Raw genomic sequence first — 24,305 nt, 5'->3', positions numbered from 1 at the left:
GGCGGAGCGGAGACACCACACGGGCCACTTACTTTTTGGAGGGGGGTTAAATATATGAGTTAAGCCCTTATGCTCCCGCCGGCCGCCGCACAGAGGGAAACGGGACCTTGGGAGAGAAAAACAGACAAAACACACAGTGTGAGAGGCGCAGCTCGGCCGCCCGGCCCCTCCCGGGGCGCCCCCGTCCACACTCCCTCCTGCCCGTGGGGAAAAAGCCACCCGAGGCCGGTAGGCTGGGAGGACTGGGGGCGGGGGGGGGGGTCGAGGCTCTCGGCGAGGCGGCGGCTCCGACAAATCCCCGAGAGGGGACAAGAAGGACCCCCCGCTCCGGTTTCTCGGTCGGACCCAGTTCCACCCCCCCATCCTCCCCGCCGCGCACACACCGAACACAAATACGCACACACCGACCCGAGCGTCGAGGATTAACTCCCCGGCCGCCGCTGCCGCCGCCAGCAGAGGAAGTGCAGCCGCTGCCCCCCGCGGCCATGACACCCTACTTGGCTCGGTCAGGCGGACCCGGGGCCTGTGACAGCTCCGGCTCCCTCCGCCCCCATCTCCACCTCACGCCTCGCACACGCCCGAGCGCCGGGCGTCCGCCCGCCCGCCGCCGCGCGTGCACGCGGGGATTGGGGCGCGCGTCGCCGAGCGTGGGGGAGGGGAGGCGTGGGAGGGGGAAGGCTCCGGGCAGAAGGGGCTGAGGAGGTCCCCCCACTCCAGCCCCCAGCTCCCCGGAACCCGAGGCGGCGCCCCCGGTCAAGTGGCAGCACCGCGGGGCGAGTCTCCACAATAAGCCGGCGGCGACGCGGGGCCGCCAGGCTGGGGGGGTGGGAAGGGAAGCGGGGGGAAGGAAGGGGCACGCGCTCCCGCCCGAGAGCCCGCCCCGGGGAAGGCGCGCGGAGGGGAGGGGCCGACGCGCGTGCTCAGGCCTTACCGGGGAGAGCCCGCCCGGAGGTTGCGCGCGCCCGCACTCCGGGGGGCTGGGGGAGGGGGACGCCCGAGCCAAAGAGGGCGGGCGGGCCGGAGCAGCAATTGCCTCTGCCCCGGCTCCCTCCCTTGTCCGGGGCAGGCGGTGGCGGGGCGGCCCGAGGGCCGGAAGCGGCCGGGGGAGGGTCTCACCTACACAGTGAATGAGCTTGTGGCGCCACGAGTCCAGTTCTTGCCGAAAGCCGCGTCTCTCAACGGAGCATTGCTGCCGCCTACACACCCTCGCCATCTTCTGCCGCCCGCCCGGCCCTGCCTCCTCCGCGGCCCCGCGCACGCCCAGCCGCGTCGCCCGGGGCCGCGCACGCACCCGCGGCCTGGGCGTCGCACCTCCCGCCGGGGGCGGCGCGGGGGCAGGGCCGGCCTCACCTCGCGGTGGCCCCGGCGTGGTCGCGGGGGCTGCCTGGGCGTGCGCCAGCCCCGCGCTTGTCGCGGAGAGGTAGCTCGACCGCGCTTTCTCGTCCGCGGCCGCCGCCAGCTCTGGCCGCCCGGGAAGGCGCCTTCGCTGGGCAGGAGCTCGCCTGGACCCCCGATCCTGCGCCGCCTTCGCACTGTGCCCCAAGGCCACCGCTGTCCCTTCCTTTCCCTTCCCGGGACTTTTTGTGTCTTAAACTAGCCCCATGTATCACTTCTATCCTGCGTATCGCCCCCCACCAACTGTTGCGAGTTCCGTGGTAATCGCTTCTCTGAACTCAGCCGAACCTGCTGCTTTCGGGAGACTGTTTGTAAGAAGCAGAGTTCAATACCCGATGCCCATGGAGGCACTAAGCTCCAAAGTTTTAAAAACCGGGTAGGCTGTAGTTTATTAAGTAATGGGAAGACTTGGTCAACGTCCGTAAACCCAGTAAAAATTGAATCAGGCGTTTTAAATGGAAAACTACGAGGTTTCTACTAACAAGGCTGATCATAGGCGAAATTCTCAAGGTGGCACATTCGGAACCCCTCCTGTTTGTGTAGTAAGAGGTTTAAGAAAGTGTGCTAAAGTGAGAATGGTATTTCAAAAGAAGGCTAGGTTAACAATACTTAGAGTGTTGGAAAATGGCGTAATTCCGTATTTCAGGAAAGACTCGAGAAATATTTTCAGTGACGAAGGAGATTTTCAGGTGAAAACCTGGGTAATTAAATCACCCTGCGTACGTAGGGCACTACCTCTACCCGTTTAAACATTATTCTGAGCTTAATTGCCTGACTGCTATTTGGGAGGGAAAGAAAAAAGAAAATGGAACGAAAAGAGAAAGTGGGGGGGCGGGGGAGTGAAGAATAAATGGAAAATAGATCCCTCTTTAGTACCCTGGGGTTCTGGCCTCTTCCTCACATTTGGGGTTTAAGTTTAAGGACGGTGCATTCCTGCTTTTAGATATTTGAATTTAAATGTGAAGACTTAATCTTTATTACTGTAGTAGGTAAAACAAAGTCACTAAATACTTGGCAGGCAAGAATTCCATTGGTGTATTGATTTCTGTCTTTTCAAAGTAGAGGCCCTGGTCTCTCAACCAGGCACTTGTGGAATGCGCTCTCTATCCAGAAATAGATATGGAGATGGACTAGGTGGGCCTCTTGGGTAGAACTGGTTTGAAATGTACAAGTAGGAAGGCACCTCTGCTCCCCAAATCTAACACCAATGATTATTCCACAATTCTCTGAAGTCCACCATATTTCACCTGCTAAAGAGAACTGTCGAATGAACAAACTATTAAGTCAGGAAGTACTGAATTTCTGTGTACACAAAACTATCCTGAGTACTGAGGGGAAAGGACAAACGTGAAATGAAGGACCGCTCAGGACACCCACCCTGCCGCATGTAATGGCAGGCCATTTTCTGTCTTCAATCTGAATCTTCTTTTCTTTGCCGCTAGGTGGTAGGTTTGAGTCTTGCAGCTTTTAACCAATTTTCTATGGTTTTTGCAGGAGCTATGCTTCATAAAGTTTCAAATAAATGAATGACATGTAACTTTAAAATGAGTTAATGAATGTGCTTTCCAATTACCCATATAATCTTGAAATGATCAAGCCAAAGGTAATACTTCCTCAACATAATCTCTTAAAGTCTCGGACATGTAGATTAAAAGGATCCTAGAGACTTCAGAGATTGACTCTAATTTGAAGTATGGAATTACAAGCCCAGACAAGTAAAGTGACTTGACCAAAGTTGCATAGCTGCTCAGTAGAAAGAGGACAATAAAAGCCAGCAGCCAGATTTCCCAGTTCCCAGTTCATTGTTATTTCCATTACTCCACTTTGAATTGCAATTATTGCTTTACTTATTTTAAGTTGGGAACCAATATACAGTTGACCTCTCACAAAGGCTTATTTGTAAGAAAGGATGAGGAAACAATAGAAGTAATTATCATTTACTGAGTATTTACTATTTGTCTAACATGGCAATTTTATTTTCATTCCATCCAATAACAATGCCAAAAAGCTGGTATTATTTTTACTTACTTTTTATATCTTCCGGACTAGAGATTCAAGAGTCAGAGGAGTTAAGTGACTTTGTCCAAAGCCACAAAGTTACCAAATGGCAAAATCAGAATTCTAAGATCTCCCTGACTCCAAAACCCTCTAATTTTCCTACAAGTAGAAGCAGGACACCACACGCAGAGGATTCATTTAATTCCATGTGAGAGGTTATGTTCCATTGCACAGTTGAGCAGTTTGACAAAAATGTTGACCTCCTGTCATATGTCAGGCAGTCCTAGGCACCTAGGACACATAAATATCTAAGATATAATTTCTGAACTCTAACTCTTTTGGCTACCCTGGGATAGGGTCGTTGGAAGTTCTTTCACATTCTGGGGAGGATTGAGCATTACAATACAGTGGCTAAGAGAGTAGAATCTGAAGACACAGAGAGATTGATTAGAATCTTCATTCCATCCCTTAGAACCCGTGTGGCCTTGACAAATTAACTTTCCTGGTCATCAGTTCCCTCATGTGACAAAGAAGATAAGAGTCTATAAGATGTAGATTGTGTGAAGATGGAATGAAACAATCATGGACAGTGGCTGTCACATTGTTAGCATGAAATGACCATCAGTTTTCATGATGAGGCTCCCATCTGCTTGTCCTGACTGCAGGGTGACAGGAAACCATGATGCTTGTACAGTTTGGGATGAATATGTAACATTTCTTCTATGAAGAAATAACAGCAATGACCTTGGCCTTTGAAAACAACATTCTCTGAGTCATGTTCTATAGTTCTTGCAATGGGCAGATGATAGGGAAAGACAGAGCACAGAAAATGACAATCAGAGAGTGGGGGTAGCCTCTATGAACCATAGGACTGGCTGGTCGGGATTATATCAAGCTTGCATCTGATTAGTTGGAGATGGCATATAATAAGGGAAAGGACATCAGAGAAATGGGAGGATGAAATGGATTGGAGCCTTTTCAAGAAAGAAGTCTCCTGTTGGGAGACCTGTTAAAAAACATGGTCAACTTCTCATGAATTCCAATAAGTGACACTTTTAAAACCACTTTTCATGGATTATGTCTTCTATTCCTTACAACAACCCAGTCAAGTATCCCCATTTGATAACCGAGCATGAACGGCTAATTTGCCTAACTATAGGTTATGCCTAACTATGATTTGGCTTCACACCCAGGCAATCTGGGTGGCTCAGTCACTTAAGTGTCTGCCTTCAGCTCGAGTCATGATCCCAGGGTCCCAGGATTGAGCCCCAAGTCTGGCTCCCTGCTTAGCAGGGAGTCAGCTTCTCCCTCTGCCCCTCTCCCGGCTCATGCTCATTCCCTCGTTCTCTTGGTCTCTCTCTCTCTCAAATGCATAAATAAAATTAAAAAAAAAAATCCAGGCAGTCTGGTTGCAAAGCCGGCTCTTTAATCTTTGCATTGTTTTGCTTCCTGCGCTGCAGGGACCTAGAGTAAGAGACAAGACCCAGGAGACAGAAGGGAAACTGGGACACTTGGTAGAACTGCTTCTGTAGGGGCTCTTCGTGCTTCAGTAAGACTTTCCAAGTTCCTCTTTTTTTAAGTTGTATTGAGATATATTTCACATACTATAAAATTTACCTGTCAGTGGTTTTTAGTATATTTACAGAGTTGTGCAACCAGCATCACAATCACGATTAGAACATTGTCATCAGCCCCAAAGAAACCCCAGGTGTATTAGCAGTTACTTCCCATTCCCCCCTCTCCTCAAACCCTGGCAACAACGAATCTACTTTCTGTCTCTGTGAATCTTCTTCTTCTGACATTTCAGGTAAATGGAATCATACAACTTAGTCGTCTTTTGCGACTGGCCGCTTTCACTGAGCATACTGTTTGCAAGGTTCATCTACGTTGTAGTATGGATCAACACTTAATTCCTTTTTGTTGCCCAATAACATTACATCATATGGATATACAGCATTTTATTTATCCATTCCAATTGATGAATGCTTGATTGATTTCATTTTTTGGCTATTACAGATAATGCTGCAATGAATATTTCTAAACACATTTTTGTGTAAACGTGTGTTTTCATGTTTGTTTTAAATTTGAATATGCATTTTTGCCTATCTATTCTGAAATACTTTCAGATTATAGAAAAGTTGCAAGAACGTCTATATTCCTCTCTCACAAATTCCCTAATTGTTAATAACTTATCACATCTATTTTTGCTCTCTATGTTTCTATATACATGGTTTTGTTCTTGTTGTTGAGTCTTTTTATGAACAATCTGATAGAAAACTATAGACTTGACTCCTACCATCCCTAAATATCCAGTGTGAATGTGTATAAAGCAAAGACACTCTCCTTCATAATCATCATATAACCCTCCATTACATCCGGAGATCAACACTGATGCAATACAGGCCCTATTAAAATTGTACTCTCTGTTACCAACGATGTCTCTTTTCCTTTTCTGGTCCAGAATCCCAACCAGGAAGTTACGCTGAATTTAATACATATATTCTCAGTCTCTTTGATTTGGGTACAATTTCTCAGTCTTTTCGTGTGTGTGTGTGTTGTTTTGTTTTTAGTGACCTTGACACTACTAAAAAGAACAGGCCTCTCATTCTGTAGAATGATCATCAGCTGGGTCTATGCAGTGTTCCTTATGACTAGACTCAGGTCATACATTTTGACAAGAAAAACACAGAAATGAGCCTGGGGTCTCTGAGCATCTCATCAAGGGTTCATGATGTTAACTCTTCATATTATTGTGATGAAAATTTTGCTCATCTGGTCAAGTGGTTTTGTTTTGTTTTGTTTTTTTCTTAAAGATTTTTATTTATTTATTTGACAGATAGATCACAAGTAGCCAGAGAGGCAAGCAGAGAGAGAGGAGAAAGCAGGCTCCCCACTGAGCAGAAAGCCCGATGCGGGGCTCCATCCCAGGACCCTGGGATCATGACCTGAGCCAAAGGCAGAGGCTTTAACCCACTGAGCCACCCAGGCCCCCCCAAGTGGTTTTCTTCACCATAAAATCACCATTGCTTCCTTTATACTTGATAAATATTTTGTAGGGAGGTATTCTGAGATTATGCCAATGTCCTGTCCCTTGCCCTACCTACCCGCCAGCCTTAATATCCATGAATCAGGGATGCCTGGGTGGCTCAGTTGGTTAAGCAGCTGCCTTCGGCTCAGGTCATGATCCCAGCATCCTGGGATCGAGTCCCACATCGGGCTCCTTGCTCGGCAGGGAGCCTGCTTCTCCCTCTGTCTCTGCCTGCCATTCTGTCTGCCTGTGCTCACTCTCTCCCTCTCTCTCTCTCTGACAAATAAATAAAATTAAAAAAAAAAAAAAATCCATGAATCATTGCCTGAATTGCTTGTCACAATGATCATGGTCAAAAAGTGATTTTCTTACTTCATCATTTCTTCTGTATTTAGTTTACATTCAAATATAAGAGTTTTTTCCTCTTCCTCATTTACTTGTTTATTCTTTACTTATGGACTCATTATTTCCTATTTCATTCAGTCCGTTGTAATGTATTGCTGTAGTTATTGTCATCATTCCAGATTTGGCCAGTGGGAGTCACTTCAAGCTGACTTTTTATCCTGTTGACATACTCCCATCATTCTATAAAAAATTTCCTCACTTTATGGTACAGCTAGGTGTTCTAGGCTCATTTTGTATTTTCTCTGCCTCAGCTCTAGAATGAGTCCTGGTTACTTTTAGTGGAGGATAGTATTTAAATATCAAGATTTGGGCTCAGTGTGTTCACTCCTACTGGGGTGTCATGACTACTAGGCCTTTGTAGCAGTCAGCTAGGAAATACATGTGTGTGTATATATATATGTATATGGACACATACACCTATATTTATATTTGTATATTTCTAAATATACTTATACAACATGAGTTTATGCTGATCCATTTGATTCCAATCCAGCACCTCTGAATATCTGCAAGCCTTTCACTGTTACACACTTATAAATCCCCCTTTGACAGTGAGAATCCAGGTTCCCATATTTTTTCATATTGACTTCATTATATTTATTTGCTTAACCCCCACTGTATTTAACAACCTCCTGCCTCTTCGTCCTGCTATCTCCAGAAACCCTTCTCAAGAGTGTCATCTTGGGACGCCTGGGTGGCGCAGTTGGTTGAACGACTGCCTCCGGCTCAGGGCGTGATCCTGGAGGCCCGGGATCGAGTCCCACATCAGGCTCCCAGCTCCATGGGAAGTCTGCTTCGCTCTCTGACCTTCTCCTCGCTCATTCTCTCTCTCACTGTCTCTCTCTCTCAAATGAATAAAATAAAATCTTTAAAAAAAAAAAAAAAAAAAGAGTGTCATCTTCTGGCTACCCAAATATCGTCATCTACATGACGCACCACCATCCAGTGGATGTCAATTCTCCGCACATCGAATGACATATATTCTGTGACTTTCTAGCCAACGTTCCAAAAGGAGCTCTAGAAACTTTCCAAGATTTATAAAGAAAAATAAAGATCCATGAATAATTACAACGTTGGTTTTGAAAAAGAAGAGCAGGGGTGCCTTGGTGGCTCAGTTGGTTAAGCATCCAGCATCGGACTTGATTTCTGCTCAGGTCATGATCTCAGGGTCAGAGATAGAACCCCACATGAGACTCTGTACTGGATGTGCAGCCCGCTTAAGATTCTCTCTCTCCCTCTCCCTCTGCCCCTGCCCCCCACACTGCATGCATGCACATGTGCGCTCTCTAACAATAAAAAATTTCTTAAAAAAGAAAAAGAACAGCAAAGATGAGTATGGTCAACACAGAAATATGCAGCTTAAATCCTCCTTCATGGTAAACTCACAGTTTGCCTTGTAGGGAATGTGATCACTACACAGCCTCCTGCTGTCAACAGCTTCAGGGTTAGCCTCAGCTGCTCAGAGCTATCTTGCCCAAGGTCACATCTTTCTGGGGCTGCCAGGATATGGTGACTAAGGGCTAGGAGGCTATAGCCTGGTCATTTCTGCCTGATGTTGGACACTCTGACAGTTAACGCTTGTTCCAAAGTACTTCACGGGCCTGGCTGGCTGAGGCTTTGTCGACTTGCACCTTAGATCACTTTCTCTACCCAATTCTGCTCCCCGCCCCACCATTTCCACTCACAGGGTGCTAATCCCTAATAAACCTTTGCATCCCAAAGTTCATCTCCAATTCTGCTTCCAGGGAATCTGAAATGTGACAAGGAGAGATTAATTGTACTAGATATTATAAAATATGGCCATAGTAATAAAATTACCATGGTGCTAGTATAGGAAGAGGGAGATGATAGAAAATAGTATCTTTGGGGCTACTACGTTAAGAAAAAATTTAAGTTTATGAGATATTTTCCCAAATGACAATGGGATTAATTAACTAAGATATAAAGAGTTTTCAGAGGTTGTAGGAATAAAACTTAAATATCTTTAGCATTGGGACCCCTGGGAGGCTCAGTTGGTTAAGCATCTGCCTTCAGCACAGGTCATGATCCTGGAGTCAGTGGGGGCGGGGATGGGTGTGTGCAGGGAGGACTGAACTCAGTGGGGAGCCTGCTTCTCCCTCTGCCTGCCACTCTCCCTGCTTATGGGAGCTCTCTCTGATAAATAAATAAATAAATAAATAAAATCGTAAAATATCTTTAGCATTTTTTTTTAAGGAGTAAGTGAGCCTTTTTTTCTAGAAGCCCTCAGAATCATATTCTATGTTGATCTTTATACTGATCTATTTACCTGAACATATGGTTTTTCATTCATCTGGTTCTCAGGAAAAAAACAAACAAACAGTTCACTGTTGTCTTTGTTAGGTGACTATAGGGGAAAGGGAAAAAAAAAGAAGAATCACCAGAAAGGAGTTATTTATAACTAGGTAGCAAATGAAGGTTGTTTCCATGGAAAATTTGTTTCAATTTTTAAGCCTGAAAAGGTATAAAACGCTTCTGAGTTAAGCAAAATGAGAAGTGTTTAAAACCAAAGGAAGTCTTCAAAAAAAAGTTTAAGTAAAAAGAACGTTTGGTAAAATCATAGAGTACTTAAATATTCTTGCTGAGCTTTGCCAAAATGTACATTTCAAAATTAGTATCTGACAAAGATAACCCCTCATTACTGAGCAGCCACTCTAATCTGTTCGCATGTCATCTTTGAAAGATTGGTTATTCAGAGCCTGCTGTGTACCAGCTACCCAAGAATGGATGGCTTGTTCTGGTCAATGAACTGATTGTGAGCACAAGGGAGACACATGATTTCTAGGCCAGGTTATTTTCATGGGTCTGAAGATGCAGATGCAGAGTCATTAGTGATGTAAATTATCTTTGAGGATAGAAGCAGAAGAAATAAATTGGGGCATAGAATTCACATCTACTCACTCCTTATACAATGGTCTTTCAATGCTGGCCTCCAAGAATACTAGATATGATATGATATAATATAATATGTTATGATATGATATGATATGACATATATGATATGATACCATACTAGGTTATTATATATTTTTAAGATTTTCTTAATTTTTGCGAGAGAGAGAGAGCTAGTGCATGAGCATGAGCAGGGGAGGGAGGTGTTGAAGGAGAAGGAGATTCCCTGCTGAGCAAGGAGCCCCATGCAGGACTCATGCCAGGACCTTGGGATCATGACCTGAGCCGAAGGCAGACGCTTAACCAACTGAGCCACCCAGGTGCCCCATACTAGGTTATTATAAAAAGTCATTTCAGGGCGCCTGGGTGGCTCAGTTGGTTAAGCATCTGCCTTCAGCTTGGGTCATAATCTTGGGTCCTAGGAGCCCCACATCAGGCTTCCGGCTCAGTGAGGAGCCTGCTTCTCCCTCTTCCTCTGCCTGCTGCTCCCCCCGCTTGTGCTCTCTCTCTCTCTCTGACAAATAAATAAATGGAAAAAAAAATTTTTTTTAAGTAGTTTCGGGGCATCTGGGTGGCTCAGTGGGTTAAAGCCTCTGCCTTCAGCTCAGGTCATGACCTCAGGATCCTGGGATCAAGCCCCGCATTGGGCTCTCTGCTCCGCAAGCAAGGAGACTGCTTCTCCATCTCTCTCTGCCTGCCTCTCTGCCTACTGATCTCTATCAAATAAATAAATAAATAATCTTAAAAAAAAAAAGTAGTTTCATCAGTGCAGGTGAATCTTAATTATTTCTTGAAGATAATTAACAGTCACACACGCAAGCCACAATACAGATTTCTTAAATGCCTATCAGTTTAGGGGGGAAATATCAGAGTAACTTATATGAATCTGTGGAATAATGATATTGTTTGTTGAGTGAGGACTCCAAGTCTTGAGCTAAGCACTTTACCTAGCCTTATTTTATTTCATACTTAAAACAATTCCACAAAATAAGTAATATTTTTAAATCTCATTTTAGAGTTGGGAAAAACAAAGCACAGAGTTTAAATCTCTTACTCGAATTCACACAACAGGTAGACGGAAAACTTTGAACTCAGGAGATTCTAGTAATTTGGTTTTTATCCTTTTCACCGTCTCACAGATGAAGGTAAATGCTAGTGTGGCTTTTGAATGTAATTAAAAGATAGCCAAATTTGGGACGCCTGGGTGGCTCAGTTGGTTAGGCAGCTGCCTTCGGCTTGGGTCATGATCCCAGCGTCCTGGGATCGAGTCCCGCATCGGGCTCCTTGCTGGGCAGGGAGCCTGCTTCTCCCTCTGCCTCTGCCTGTCTCTCTGTCTGCCTGTGCTCGCTCTCTCTCCCTCTCTCTCTGACAAATAAATAAATAAAAATCTTTAAAAAAAAAAAAAGATAGCCAAATTTCCTTTTACTTTGTCTATATCAATTTAAACACCATGCTATTGGCATTTAACAAATGCTTACCCACTGAGTCTTTGAGGTTCTACATCATTTAATTGGGATCTGGCATCCTTGTTTCTTCAGAGGATTAAAGCTCCTGGGCTGACTAATACAGTTATTCTTGAAAGATGATAACAGCATTAGAACATAATTAGTAATTTCACTAACCAATCCACACTCTTTTTCTTAAATCCTATTAATATTCTCTTATTTGTGATTTCTCATTGGAATGTCTTCTCTTAAGTTCAAGCACTGTCATTTGTCACTACAGCCATGTTATGCTGAATGTCTTACACAATTACATATGTTTATGACTTCTTATTTTCCCTGCAGCACAGGCCTGTAATTTCTTCTCAAGCGTTGTCTTATTGAACTAATAGCAGTTCTTTTCAAATCAATTGAAATGCAGAAGTAACAAATTCTGAAGCATGCACTGTAGGAGCCTTGAAACACTGTAGATAAACCGGTATGGCATAAAACAAAGGACAACTCCTCTGTTCGTGGAATGGGTGACATTTCACATAAGGAGAAGGAGAATAAATATACTCAAGTGATGAATGACATCTTGATCTTTTCCACACATTCACTTAAAATATATATATATATAATCTCCACTAGTTGCTTGCAGTTGATGTAACCTTAGCATAAAAAATTCCGTTATAACTCTTCTTGAAAATTACTCTGTAACATCTCTCTGAAGATATTACACTCCGTAACATCTTTCAGAGTCTCCTTGACAGATGCTTTCCTAGATGCAGTGCTAATGATGCCAATAAACTCTAAGGGTTCCAGAAAGGGATGTTGCTTGCACAGATGCTTCCATATTGTGTGACACTTCCGAGTCTAGCAAACTCGATTGGTCAGTTCTTTGATCTATCACCCTTTGAGAAACTTCAGGACCATGTCATCATTATACTTCTGAAATCAATTGGACATCTCCTTTGATAATGCTTTATGATTTTCAACAAAGCACTGATTTTTCCAGCCCTCATTTTCTTTTCTTTTCTTTTTTTTTTTTTAAGATTTTATTTATTTATTTATTTGTCAGAGAGAAAGAGAGAGAGAGAGCACACAAGCAGGCAGAGAGGCAGGCAGAGGCTGAGAGAGGAGCAGTCTCCCTGCTGAGCAAGGAGCCCGATGTGGGACTCCATTCCAGGACCCTGGGATCATGACCTCAGCTGAAGGCAGCGGCCCAGCCCACTGAGCCACCCAAGTGTCCCCAGCTCTCATTTTCTATTTCTTCAAAAGGAGCAGGTTGGCTAAGTATTTCCAACTTTCCTTAGAGCTTGAGTTCTCTTTAGTTATTAGGATTCATCAATGTCAAGTGCTTGAAAGTTTCGAATGATTTCACATTTGCATATTTCATAAAATACCTCAACATGGAAAAATTATTTTAAAAATTGTGAGTAAATACCATGGCAGATTATATAAAATAAGTGGACTCAACTTTGAATTAACCCACACATCTTAATTCGGTGTAACTAATATTATAGTAACTGCTTGTTCTTCTGTTGGGTCCCCCCATATTGGGTACTCCAATAATGGGTCCGTGATTAAAGGAGCGAGACTGATACAAAGCGAAGGTCAAGCAAACCTTTACTTCAGGCCAATCATCAAGAATCAGACCGACCGTCAAACGGACTGGTCGGGGACGCCCCTTACAGAGGATGACCCCTCCCTGCTTTCCAGACTAACTTTTATAGAGCAAAGGCCATGTGGTTGGGCCTGGCCACACACCTGTGGCTAATTGAATTACAATTCACCCCACAGTAGCCATGGAAACTAGCCCATCACCTTGGTAGCTAGGAGACAGTATGCGCCCCCACTGATTGAATATCTCCACCTGGCCTGACCCACCCTTGTACTTTGACTTTGTTATGAGGGACTGGTTTTAAATATGTTCCGGGCTTGCTTTTTAAATAAGTTCCCCTGGCGGGGGGCAAGGTCAACTTAAGTTTTACAACAAAATGGCTGTTCAACTTGGGTGGGGCCGCTCCGGCTGAATAGGCCCTTATACTTCATATGTGTATCTCAGCTTCAGAGCTTAAGATATTAGGAGTTTTCTAGGAAGGAGACAGTATATGTAGGAAATTTATGTGTACCTCTTGTTGAAAGCACTGCCAACAGCTTCAAAATTTGGCATATACCTTAAGGGGATATGAAGACTAGATGTCTTCATTTGACTCCTGAAACATCCAATGTCTTCCTACAACCCCACATATATGCTAAAATCTCTTGCTGTTCCTGCACTGGGATCTTCCGTCCCAGGGCCAATCCTGGATTCTCAGCCTCCTGCTACAGTCAGCAATTGTCCCCAGGGCAAATGTATCCTTGGTACCATTCAGTACTCCCTCTAAGGCCATCAACTGTTACCCATTTTGGTGCAGTCCCCCACCTGTGTGCGCCCCCCACCCCCAGATACTGTGTTATGCTTTCTTTTCAAATTCATATCAAAATCTTTAGTCAAATATATACTTTGCCTTGTTTACTATGGTTTCATGGGGGGGGGGTCTGAATCAACTTTCAAATGCATATTTTACCTTATTTACTCTTAATGCCCCACATGGTCCACAGATCATTTCTCAAAGAAAAGGAAAAAGAGGGGCATCAGGTTGACTCAGTTGATAGAGCATGTGGCTCTTGATCTCAGGGTCATGAGTTTGAACCCCAAGTTGGGCACAGAACTAACTTTAAAAAATAAAAAAAGCAGTTTTCATGACTGACTTCCATCAATATGGGAGCCTAGACACTATAAAACATTAATGTTAATACATCACATGGGATTGCCATAAACAAAATCTTCAAGTAGTCCATAGTAAAAAGTATGCTAAAACCAGGATGGAATAGCAAGAAGCTTGGAGATTGTACTGCCCTGAAGGTAAATATATCAGTGTATCAGTTGATCAAAGACAAAACCTTGGGCTAGTTCCACAGAGACTTCTTGAACCTTGAACCTCAGATTCCTAAACAAGGAAAGATCTTTGAAAAAAGCTATAGTTCCCAAGATGGTGGTTCCTGTTGGCTCCTAGTAGAAGCATAAAAAAATCCACAGTTTAGGCCTGTAGGATCCCCAAAGATAAATACATATAATCTTAGCCATTGCCAAACGTAAGAGAAAATAAAACACTATGACCTACAATTGGAACAACAGGCAGATTTAGACTTCCATGGTCTTCAGATACCTGAATTATAAAATCAAAATATAGAATACCTTTGCATGAAATTTTTAATTGAATTACAAAAATGGTCAAGCCAATAAGAGACCGGCTACCAAAAGTGGGAATTTTTGAAATAGAAATAGAGTGTACTTGGGGTAAGCATCTGTCTGCCTTTGGCTCAGGTCATCATCTCAGTGCCCAAAATGTCATCCAAGAAAAGGGTATGAACATTTTGAAAGTGGGATTGAGAAACATGGAAAATAGAATAACAAAGCTAATTTATGGATTTCCAAGCGATAAATTAGTGAGAACAGAGAAGAAATCGCTGGTAACTTAATAAATAATAATGTTCCACTTCCAACAAAAGACATAGATCCATAAACACCCAAAACATTTATCGTAAGCTTGTAAGTAAAACATTCTACACCGGGGCACCTGGGTGGCTCAGTGGGTTAAGCCGATTCTAGTAATTTGGTTTTTATCCTTTTCACCGTCTCACAGATGAAGGTAAATGCTAGTGTGGCTTTTGAATGTAATTAAAAGATAGCCAAATTTGGGACGCCTGGGTGCCTCAGTTGGTTAGGCAGCTGCCTTCGGCTCGGGTCATGATCCCAGGGTCCTGGGATCGAGTCCCGCATCGGGCTCTCCGCTGAGCGGAGGGCCTGCTTTCCTCTCTCTCTCTCTCTCTGCCTGCCTCTCTGCCTACTTGTGGTCTCTCTCTGTCAAATAAATAAATAAAATCTTTAAAAAAAAAATTCTACACCTACTTTATATAAACTCTAGGACACAAAGGAATACTTTACAAGGAACTTAGGAGAAAAAATAATTGGAAATGAATGACCACCTGACTGAAGATTGTACAGCAACAATTCAGGTTAGAAAACAAATTGATCAACATCTTCCAAGTGCCAAAAGAATCTATTAATCTGGAATTAGAAAATGATGAAGGATAATTGGAAGGCCGGCCCAGACAGACAAGGGCCCCCACCCTGAAAAGAAATCACCCTTAAAAGGATTTTACACTGTAAGGGCCTATTTAGCTAGAGCGATTCCATCTGGGTTAAACAGTGATTTTGTTGCAGTAAAACTTAAACTGACCCTGCCCCACCCCCCCAAGATAATTTACTTAAAAGCAAGCCCTGGAAACCAGTCCCCAGGTAACAAAGCCCAAATACAAGGGTGGGTCATGCCAGAGGGAGACATCCAATCAGTGGGGGATGCATACTGTCTCCCTAGCTACCAAGGAGTATGGGCCCCGCCCTTTGGGCACCTTCTGGGCACCAATTCTGACCAAGGTGATAGGCTAGTTCAAATAGCTACTATGGGGTGAATTGTAATTCAATTGGCCACCTGTGTGGGACCTAACATGACTGTGTGACTTTCTCTGTGTGTTACAATCTCATTGGCCACCTGTGTGTGGCCAGGGCCAACCACATGGCCTTTGCTCTATAAGAGTTAGTCTGTAAGGCAGGGAGGGGTCGCCTTTTTGTAAGAGACGGCCCTGACCGGTCAGTTTGATTCTCAATGCTTGGAGCGAAATAAAGCTTTGCTTGACCTTTGCTTTGTATCAGTCTCGCTCCTTTAATCAAGGACCCATTATTGGGGGACCTTACAACACTACCTGAAAGGAGCCCTCCTCTGTCTTCAGGAGTTTTGTACTCTCATTCAATGTACTTTACTACTGTTCAATAAAACCTTGCTTTGTTGCCCACCTCTCTGCCTGGTCTTTATTTTTCAGAGCAGCAGGACCAAGAACCTTGGGCACGAAGGAGAAGGAAATCCTGTAACAATGTTTTTGTGAATTTGTGAAATTATCTTTCAAGAATGAAGGCAGGGTGACCTGGATAGCTCAGTCGGTTGGGCGCTGGACTCTTGATTTTGGCTCAGGTCATAATCTCGAGAGTCCTGGAGTCCAGCCCCATCTTTGGCTTCTGCTGGTGCCCCTCTCCCTGCTTGTGAGCATGTGCACTCTCTCTCAAATCTTAAAAAAGAATGAGGGCAGAACAAATCTGTTTTGAGATTAATATTTGGGAAAATCTGCCACAGATCTTCACCAAAAGGATTTTTTTTTAACCAAAAGAACTGTAAAAAGATGACTTCAGAAAGAAAAAAAAATATCTTGGAACAAAGGCTTGAGATCTGGTGAGTAATAGCAAGGGAACTGGTGAACTTGTGGGTAACATGAAATAAACATTATTTATATGAAATAAAAATATTATGATGTATCATTTGTGTGTTTTAAAGGACTAAATGAAAATACTGAGTAACAAGTTATGAGTTAGGAGTAGAGGGTTTAGTGGTGTTCTAAAGACTGTAATTCAGCAGAGGAACAGATAATGAACTATAGACTTGTTGGTATAAGCAGGCATGATAAACTTTTCAAGAATAACTAGTAAATGAATGGGAATAGTATGTAGACCTTAAAATTTGTAGAGAGGTAAATGAAATTTTTAAAATGACACTTTTAATTTTTGTAAAGAAAAAACAAAACAGCAAATCATTGAAAAAGCAAACAAACTTTTAATTTTTGTAAAGAAAAAAATGAAAAAGCAAATCATTGAAAAAGCAAATCATTGGGGTGCCTGGGTGGCTCAGTGGGTTAAGCCGCTGCCTTCGGCTCAGGTCATGATCTCAGGGTCCTGGAATCGAGTCCCGCATCGGGCTCTCTGCTCAGCAGGGAGCCTGCTTCCTCCTCTCTCTCTGCCTGCCTCTCTGCCTGCTTGTGATCTCTCTCTGTCAAATAAATAAATAAAATCTTAAAAAAAAAAAAAAAGAGGGGTGCCTGGGTGGCTCAGTGGGTTAAGCCGCTGCCTTCGGCTCGGGTCATGATCTCAGAGTCCTGGGATCGAGTCCCGCATCGGGCTCTCTGCTCTGCAGGGAACCTGCTTCTCTCTCTCTCTCTCTGCCTGCCTCTCTGCCTGCTTGTGATTTCTCTCTGTCAAATAAATAAATAAAATCTTAAAAAAAAAAATCACTGAAAAAGCATATACACAGCAAAAAGACGATAGAAACAAATTCTAATATGTGCTTAGACTAAAATTCCAGTTAAAATTCAGAGATTGTCAGATTGTTATAAAAAAGAATGTCCAGACTTTCTAGGACTGTCCATAAATGAATAATGGGTACTCTACTTACTCTCTCACCATATACAACTATGAAATTTCCAAAATACATGAAGCAGTTATTTGTAGGCATTGAGCAGTAGCACTGATCTGTGGTCCTTAAGAAATTGGAAATATGTGAGGTGAGCTCCATATTCAACCCCATGTTCTGCCTGGGCACCTTGCTAAACCATGGGGCAAGGAGGTAGAGCTTCAGCAGAACAAGAGGCAGGGTTCTAGACTATTGTAGTGACTGTAATGAGTGAGGCAGGTTAGAAGAAAGGAAGATCCGCACCAAAAAGCAGCTCCAAAATTATGCAAAGGGATTCCTTTAATGAAAGTCCCGTCTTTGACTGAATGCTAAGTTGCACGTGCTGGAGAAAACATCCAGGAGACCTGAGAAAAAAACAGCCCCTAGTGGGTTCTAAGAACAGACTCACAGAGTCCTAGAGATCAGAGTTCTAAGTAAAGAAAGTAGATGTTGCTGTTTAACTCTGGGATTTGAGTTTGGATCTCAAATCTCTCGTGCCTAAGGAACAGGGGTCCTTTCGCTGTAGAATAAGGGAACTCTGGATAAGCCCTAAAAAAGTAAAAAAAAAAAAAAAAGAAAGAAAGAAACTCCAACAAGATCAGGCTAATCCAAATTAAAAATTAATTTGCTTCTAGAAAAAGAAAAGTCCTAACATTTTTTGAAGGAAGACAACCAAATCTAGCTCTACAATATAGTGTCCACAATGTACAACATTCAGTAAAACTTAAAAAGTTGCAAAAACTATACTGTGAGGGATCGTTTCTATAGTTCGTTACTAGAGAAGTTTCTCTGAACGTGTAGAGTTCCTGAAACCAGGAGGAGGAGGAGGCACGGCGTCCCCTTTCCCGAGCGTGAAGCAGACCCTGGGTCTTCTTTTTGCAACTGCGCTTGGTCACTGATGATCGGTCTTCTTCAAAGAAGCTAGAGGGAATGGATGCTGTCTGAGCAAAAAACAAAACAAACAAACAAACAAAAAACCCCTTATTAGTTGTGAGAGGAAGGGGAATATGATAAGTCACCAGGGAGGAGACAAATAACAGAAACCTATTTAGAGATGGCAGAGATCTTTGAAGATCTTATTTATTTGTTTGTTTGTTTGTCTGTCTGTCTGTGTGACAGAGAGCAAGAGAGCACACACGTGGGGAGAGGGAGAAGCAGGCTCCCTGTCCTGACGACAGAGATTTTTAAAGGACATCAGAATCGGGGTGCTTGGGTGGCTCAGTCAGATAGAAAAGCATCTGCCTCCAGCTCAGGTCACGATCCCAGGGTCCTAGGATCCAGCCCCGCATTGGGCTCCCTGCTTCCCTGTCTCCTCCTGCTGCTCCCCCAGTTTGTACTGTCTCTGTCAAATTAGTAAATAAAACCTTTAAAAAAAATAATAAAGGACCTCAGAATAGCTATTATAAGTATGTGAACTCCTTGGGAGTAAAAACCATGCCTTCTCCCAAGGAGGCAGTATAGACTAAGGGCTAAGAGTATAAGCTCTGGCATCAAGCATCTATACCTGGGTTCAAATCTCAGATCTGTCATTTGATACTTACATAAAATTTGGAAAGGTATTTAAGTCATTCAAGCCCTGGTGACTTAACCTTAAAATGGGGAAAAAGAGTGTCTTTTTCCTAAAGTTATCCGGGATTAAGTGAGATAATGTATAAGGAGTATCTAACACATGAGTAAGCGCTCTGTAAATGTTATCCATTATTATATATACCATAGCACAGACTGGCTTATTCTGCATGTTCAATATGTTGAATGAAGAAAGGAATGCATGACCTCAGAAGCCATCATCAAGCCCAGTGGCATTCAAATCTGGTCTGAATGTTAGAAACCAGCTAGGGTAGGATTACTGCACATTATGTTGTCAAATCCACTCAAGGCATCAAGCAGCTGACCAAATGGAGAAGGGGTAACCAACACCTGTGGTCTGGCCTCTTGCAATGAGAAAACAGCCGAGAGCACGAGACGAATTGAGCCTACTCAACTGTCTGGAGCCACTTTTGGGAGAACTGAGGGCCAAACGTGCCCCACCTGGCTGGAAGCACCTGGTGTATCTGCTGCTCTCTGTTACTGATTAACAGTAGGCATCCCTTTTGCCACACCCTCTTGCTCAAACACAATTAAATTTTAAAATAGCATGACTTTAGGAAGAACTGGACAAAGTGCAGGTAGGAGGTCATGGATCAGGTGGAAATTGGCGGGATATAGGTAGCAATGATAGTTGGGAATCAGAAAACACTTTGTACCCATGTACTTTGACAAAGAATCAGATCCAAGTTCTGCCCCTAGAGTGGAAGAAGATAGGGAGCCTTCAGAACTAGGTGTGGGAATCTGTTAAAATCCCACACTCAGGATCAAAACCAACTCACATGGAATCTGAACTTTTTGTGTTACAAACTCTGGCCCTCATGGAATCTCCTTTGGTCCTGCCCAAGAGAGGTCAACCTCAGAAGCAGAGTAGGATTGTGAGGAGGGCACTAGAGATGCAGGTAGGGACTTTAGGTTTAGTCTGGGCTTTAATACTAGCTCTCTGTGTACATTTTCTGATCTTCTAGGCCTTTCCCAAAGTGTCTCCCCAGCATTTTATTTTATTTTTTAAAAAGATTTTTATTATTTATTTATTTATTAGGCAGAGGGGATCACAAGTAGGCAGAAGGGCAGGACGAGAGAAAGGGGGAAGCAGGCTTCTCACCGAGCAGAGAGCCCAATGCGGCACTCAATCCCAGGACCCTGGGATTGTGACCTGAGCCCAAGGCAAAGGCTTTAACCCACTGAGCCACCCAGGCGCCCCTCCCCAGCATTTTAACAGGTGTTATTGAAAAAAGGGATCTGGTTAACCAATATCTCCCAGACCATCATATGTGAACCACCAGTGATAGATGAGTTGACTCTAGGAAGTTCTTGGTTGAAATTAACATTTTTCTGTTCTAATTAATTTTGGCAAATGACGTAAATTTCCATTGAGAGTAGTGATATCAAATGCTCTTTAGAATGTATTTTTGGGGCTCCTGGGTGGCTGAGTCATTGTCTGCCTTCAGCTCAGCTCATGATCCCAGGGTCCTTGGATGGATCCCTGCATAGGGCTCCCTGCTCAGTGGGAGGCCTGCTTCTCCCTCTCCCACTCCCCCTGCTTGTGTTCTCTCTTGCTGTCTCTCTCTCTCTCTGTGTCAAATAAATAAATAAAATTTTTTAGAAGTATTTTTTAAAAGATGAGTAGGTTAAAAGAAGAATATTAAGTCAATAACAGTACAGACTGCAAATATGGCAAAAGGCATGAAGATGGTATGCAAATGACTGAAATTTGATAAAAGTTTTGCTGGGCCAAACTGAACTGGTTTATATATTGCAAGACTTTCCAGAGATTATGTCATGTTGGTGAAAATTTTGCCTCTTCAAGAAGGGATTTGGCATCAAGCATTTCTTTAATTCATTTGGGGCGCCTGGGTGGCTCAGTGGTTTAAGCCGCTGCCTTCGGCTCAGGTCATGATCTCGGGGTCCTGGGATCGAGTCCCACATCGGGCTCTCTGCTCAGCAGGGAGCCTGCTTCCTCCTCTCTCTCTCTGCCTACTTGTGATCTCTCTCTCTGTCAAATAAATAAACAAAAACAAAAAAAAATCTTTAATTCATTTGACTAGAGACTCTCTCCTTCCTTGAAAGTAGCCGAGTATCTTGTTGAACTCTTTATCTGGAGATTTCATTTTGGGAAATGCTGATGAGAAATGCTGAGGTGGCTTTAAGATCTGACCTTAGGACCTTGGCTCCTTCTCCTCCCCTACGTTTGATGTTAAGTGTTAGGAGACAGTTCAGGGATGGGGCTGGAAATGGGTGTCGAAGGAGATTTATAGAATGGCAAAAAGCATATTAGCTTCTAAATGCAATGTAGTATCCTGGATTGGATCCTGGAACTTAAAAAGGCATTAGCTGGAAAGAACTATTGAAATCAGTTTAGTTTAGTTTAGTTAATACTAGTTAAAACTAGCAACATACAGTCTGGAGTTTCATCTACAATAATGTGCTAAGGTTGATTTCTTAGTTTGACAATGTACTGTGTCATATAAGATGTTAACAGTAGGGGAATGTAGGAGCTGTGTCAGCAGGCTGTGGATGGAGCTATGGGGTCTAGTAGGCAAAGCCACCAAGCCTGGTAACATTTCCTACTCCTTTGCCTGGTTTTGCGCTGATCAGCATGAAAGGACAAGGGCTAAGCTAAACTCAAGAGCAGTCACAAGAAGAAACTCAAGAGGCACCAAACCCTTGGTTAGGCACTTCTGTGTGCTTCTGTTGGTACAAAATTGACCCAGAATGAAGGCCCTGCTAATAGCAAAAAGAGGGGCATTTTCCACCCTCCTCTCCCACATTCTGTTCTGGTTACTCAGCCCTCCCAGTCACAGCATAGTCCCTACAACATTCTTCAACTTTAAATTAAATTTAGGGCCAAAGTCCCTTGAGGCCGGAGAAGGTAAAATTTTCTAGATTAAGGACGTGAGCATGCTCACCTATCTGATTGGAGAGCTGCACTAAGATTGGGCCATAAAATCGTCAGTGGGTGTTGGTGGACAAGGCAGGTGGATGGCTGAGAGAGGCCATGGTTCTGTAACTCTGCAAACCTTCCCCAGACCCTATGTCTAGGAGATAAATGGGTGGAGAAAAGAGAGAGGTAACCGCTTACTTCCATGTGCAGACAGACCCTGGCATTTATTACAGGCTTATCACCAAAGTCTACAAGTTATTATATTTTATAACAAAGAGTTATTACTGGGAGAGCAGGAAAACTAGACCTAAGGGGAACAGAAAGGGAGATAAGCATCAATAGAAACCACAAACACATTTTGTGAGGGGCCTCTCTTAAGTGCCTTTCTTGGAGAATCTTGGTCCACCTAAAATATTAACACAGAATCTTCAAGATAAAATTTCTCGTCATTGATACAAATGAACGTAAATATATATGATGCATGTGATGTTCTCAGTGTAGCTCAATGCAGTGGGAAGGAAGGAAAAGGACAGTGGGAAGACCTGGCTTGAACAATGCACTTGACTGGGAAGTAAGCGGTAGGTGTGCTCAGAATCACATGTAGGGAAGATTCCACTCTTTTCCAACTGTTTAAAGAAATGCTATTGCTTTCTATATTAATTTGTTTCTAGCTGTTTAACCAAACCCACTTATTAATTTCAATGCTTTTAACCCGTTCTTTTTAGTTTCCTAGGACTAAAACTGTATCATCTACAAATAATGATTTTTCTCTCTTCCTTTTGATGTTCATTCCTCTATTTTACTTCATATCTTACTGCATGGGGAAGAATTTTCAAAACAGTAGGTGATGATTGATAGTAACGGTCCTCATCATTATCATTATGATCATTATTTTGAAAGAGTGCCTCTCATGTTTCCTCTTTAATTTTATTTGCTTTTGATGAACTGTTCTTCATCCTATCTTACCATTTTTCCCACATAGTGATTCATCTCTTCTCTTCTCTACCAGTTGGGCTCCCACCCATTCTACAAAGATCATATGAAACCCTTTACTCTTATGAAGTCTTTGTATACAAAAGTACGTGTGCATAAACACCCAGCTAATCTCAATATCATTTTTGTGTAGTTCACAAAGGACGCTCATATACAGATTCTCACTAGATGCTTTTGACAGACTATGGAGTAAGCATTGCTAGGACTGTTTCACAGAAGGAATTCAATCTGTGTGACTGAGCAAGTAGCCCAAGAACTTACAATTAAATTGACTACAGTTTTGCATTTCAGGGAAAAGATATTTTTATCTCAAGGAATTGCAAGAGTTGAGACAGTCCAAAGTGTCATAACTAACTTACAAGATAAGGTATTGAAAAGCATCTTTCACTTTTCCACCTGTCCCCCCCCCCCATAACCCAGCGTGGTTCAGGCTCTACTGCACTGGCTTAGAGCTCCTGGCTCCCGCTGAGCTCACACAGTCGTTGTCTCTCTCCAGAATGGTTTTGATCATCTGCGAGGACCTCTTCAGCCATGATGACATGTTCTCCAATATCTATAAGATCCAGGAGATTGCAGATGGACTGTGCCTGGAGGCAGAGGGGAAGACAGTCAGTAGGACAGAGCGTAACCTTGGTGACTCGCTGGTTGGTGGAGATCTGTCTGCTGAAGGCTGGGAGGGTACCGAAAGCTCAGTCATCCCTGGTGTTGAGACTGTCATGAACCATCCCTTGCAAGAAACCGACTTCACAAAAGAAGCCTACAGAAAGTACATTAAAGATTACACAAAATCAACCAAAGGCAAACTTGAAGAACAGAGGACAGAAATGACGGGGGCCACAGAACGAATCAAGCACATCCTTGCTAATTTAAAAAACTACCAGTTCTTTATTGGTGAAAACGTGAATCCAGACGGCATGGCTGCTCTTGCTGGACTACTGCGAAGATGGTGACACCCCAAATATGATTTTTTTGAACATGGTTTAGGAATGGAAAAATGGGGGCATCTGGGTGGCTGAGTCAGTTCAGCATCCAACTCTTGATCTCAACTCAGGTCTCAATATTAGGGTCGTGAGTTCAAGCCCCACACTGGGCTCCACGATGGGCATGAAGCCTACTTTAAAAGAAAAAAGTATGGGGCGATTGTGTGGTTTTGTCTCTTAAGCATCTGCCTTCAGCTCAGGCCATGATCCCAGGGTCCTGGGATCTAGCCCCACATCAGGCTCTGCTAAACGGGGATTCTGCTTCTCCCTTTCCCATTCCCCCTGCTTGTGCTCTTCCTCTCTCTCCATCTGTCAAATAAATAAATAAAATCTTAAAAGAAGAAGAAGAAGAAGAAAAGGTATGAATCGACGCTGAGGACAGGC

At 43.4% G+C, this 24,305-nt stretch overlaps 2 protein-coding genes and 1 non-coding gene across 8 annotated transcripts in view; 2 read left to right on the top strand and 1 right to left on the bottom strand.

Annotated features, from left to right (window-relative positions):
• Window positions 1-1,220, bottom strand: part of LCOR (ligand dependent nuclear receptor corepressor) — a 143,493-nt gene extending 142,273 nt beyond the window's left edge. For 3 of the 6 annotated variants that reach the window (XM_044240228.1, XM_044240230.1, XM_044240234.1), the window contains exon 1: window positions 1,117-1,220. In XM_044240228.1, the coding sequence (XP_044096163.1) occupies window positions 1,117-1,213 (97 nt within the window). In that variant the 5' untranslated portion in view covers window positions 1,214-1,220. Of the gene's footprint in view, window positions 1-32; window positions 107-408; window positions 418-1,116 lie in introns of those variants that run through there. The other 3 variants (XM_044240231.1, XM_044240232.1, XM_044240233.1) reach the window with 3 other exon arrangements.
• A 630-nt stretch (window positions 1,221-1,850) lies between these two features.
• On the top strand, window positions 1,851-23,925 carry LOC122899280. Its single transcript, XM_044236838.1, is given in 4 exon segments — window positions 1,851-2,096; window positions 10,753-10,906; window positions 23,362-23,864; window positions 23,866-23,925. Coding segments are annotated over 4 exon segments (963 nt in total).
• LOC122901398 lies at window positions 18,218-18,425 on the top strand. The gene has a single exon (XR_006383474.1). It is a non-coding gene; the product is annotated as a small nucleolar RNA U3 (small nucleolar RNA).
• Window positions 23,926-24,305: the final 380 nt, after the last annotated feature.

Source organism: Neovison vison, chromosome 2, assembly GCF_020171115.1.
Source record: "Neovison vison isolate M4711 chromosome 2, ASM_NN_V1, whole genome shotgun sequence".
In the NCBI taxonomy this organism is placed as follows: domain Eukaryota; kingdom Metazoa; phylum Chordata; class Mammalia; order Carnivora; family Mustelidae; genus Neogale; species Neogale vison.
The sequence above is the reverse complement of the archived record's forward strand: the minus strand, read 5'-3'. Positions and strand labels throughout refer to the sequence as shown.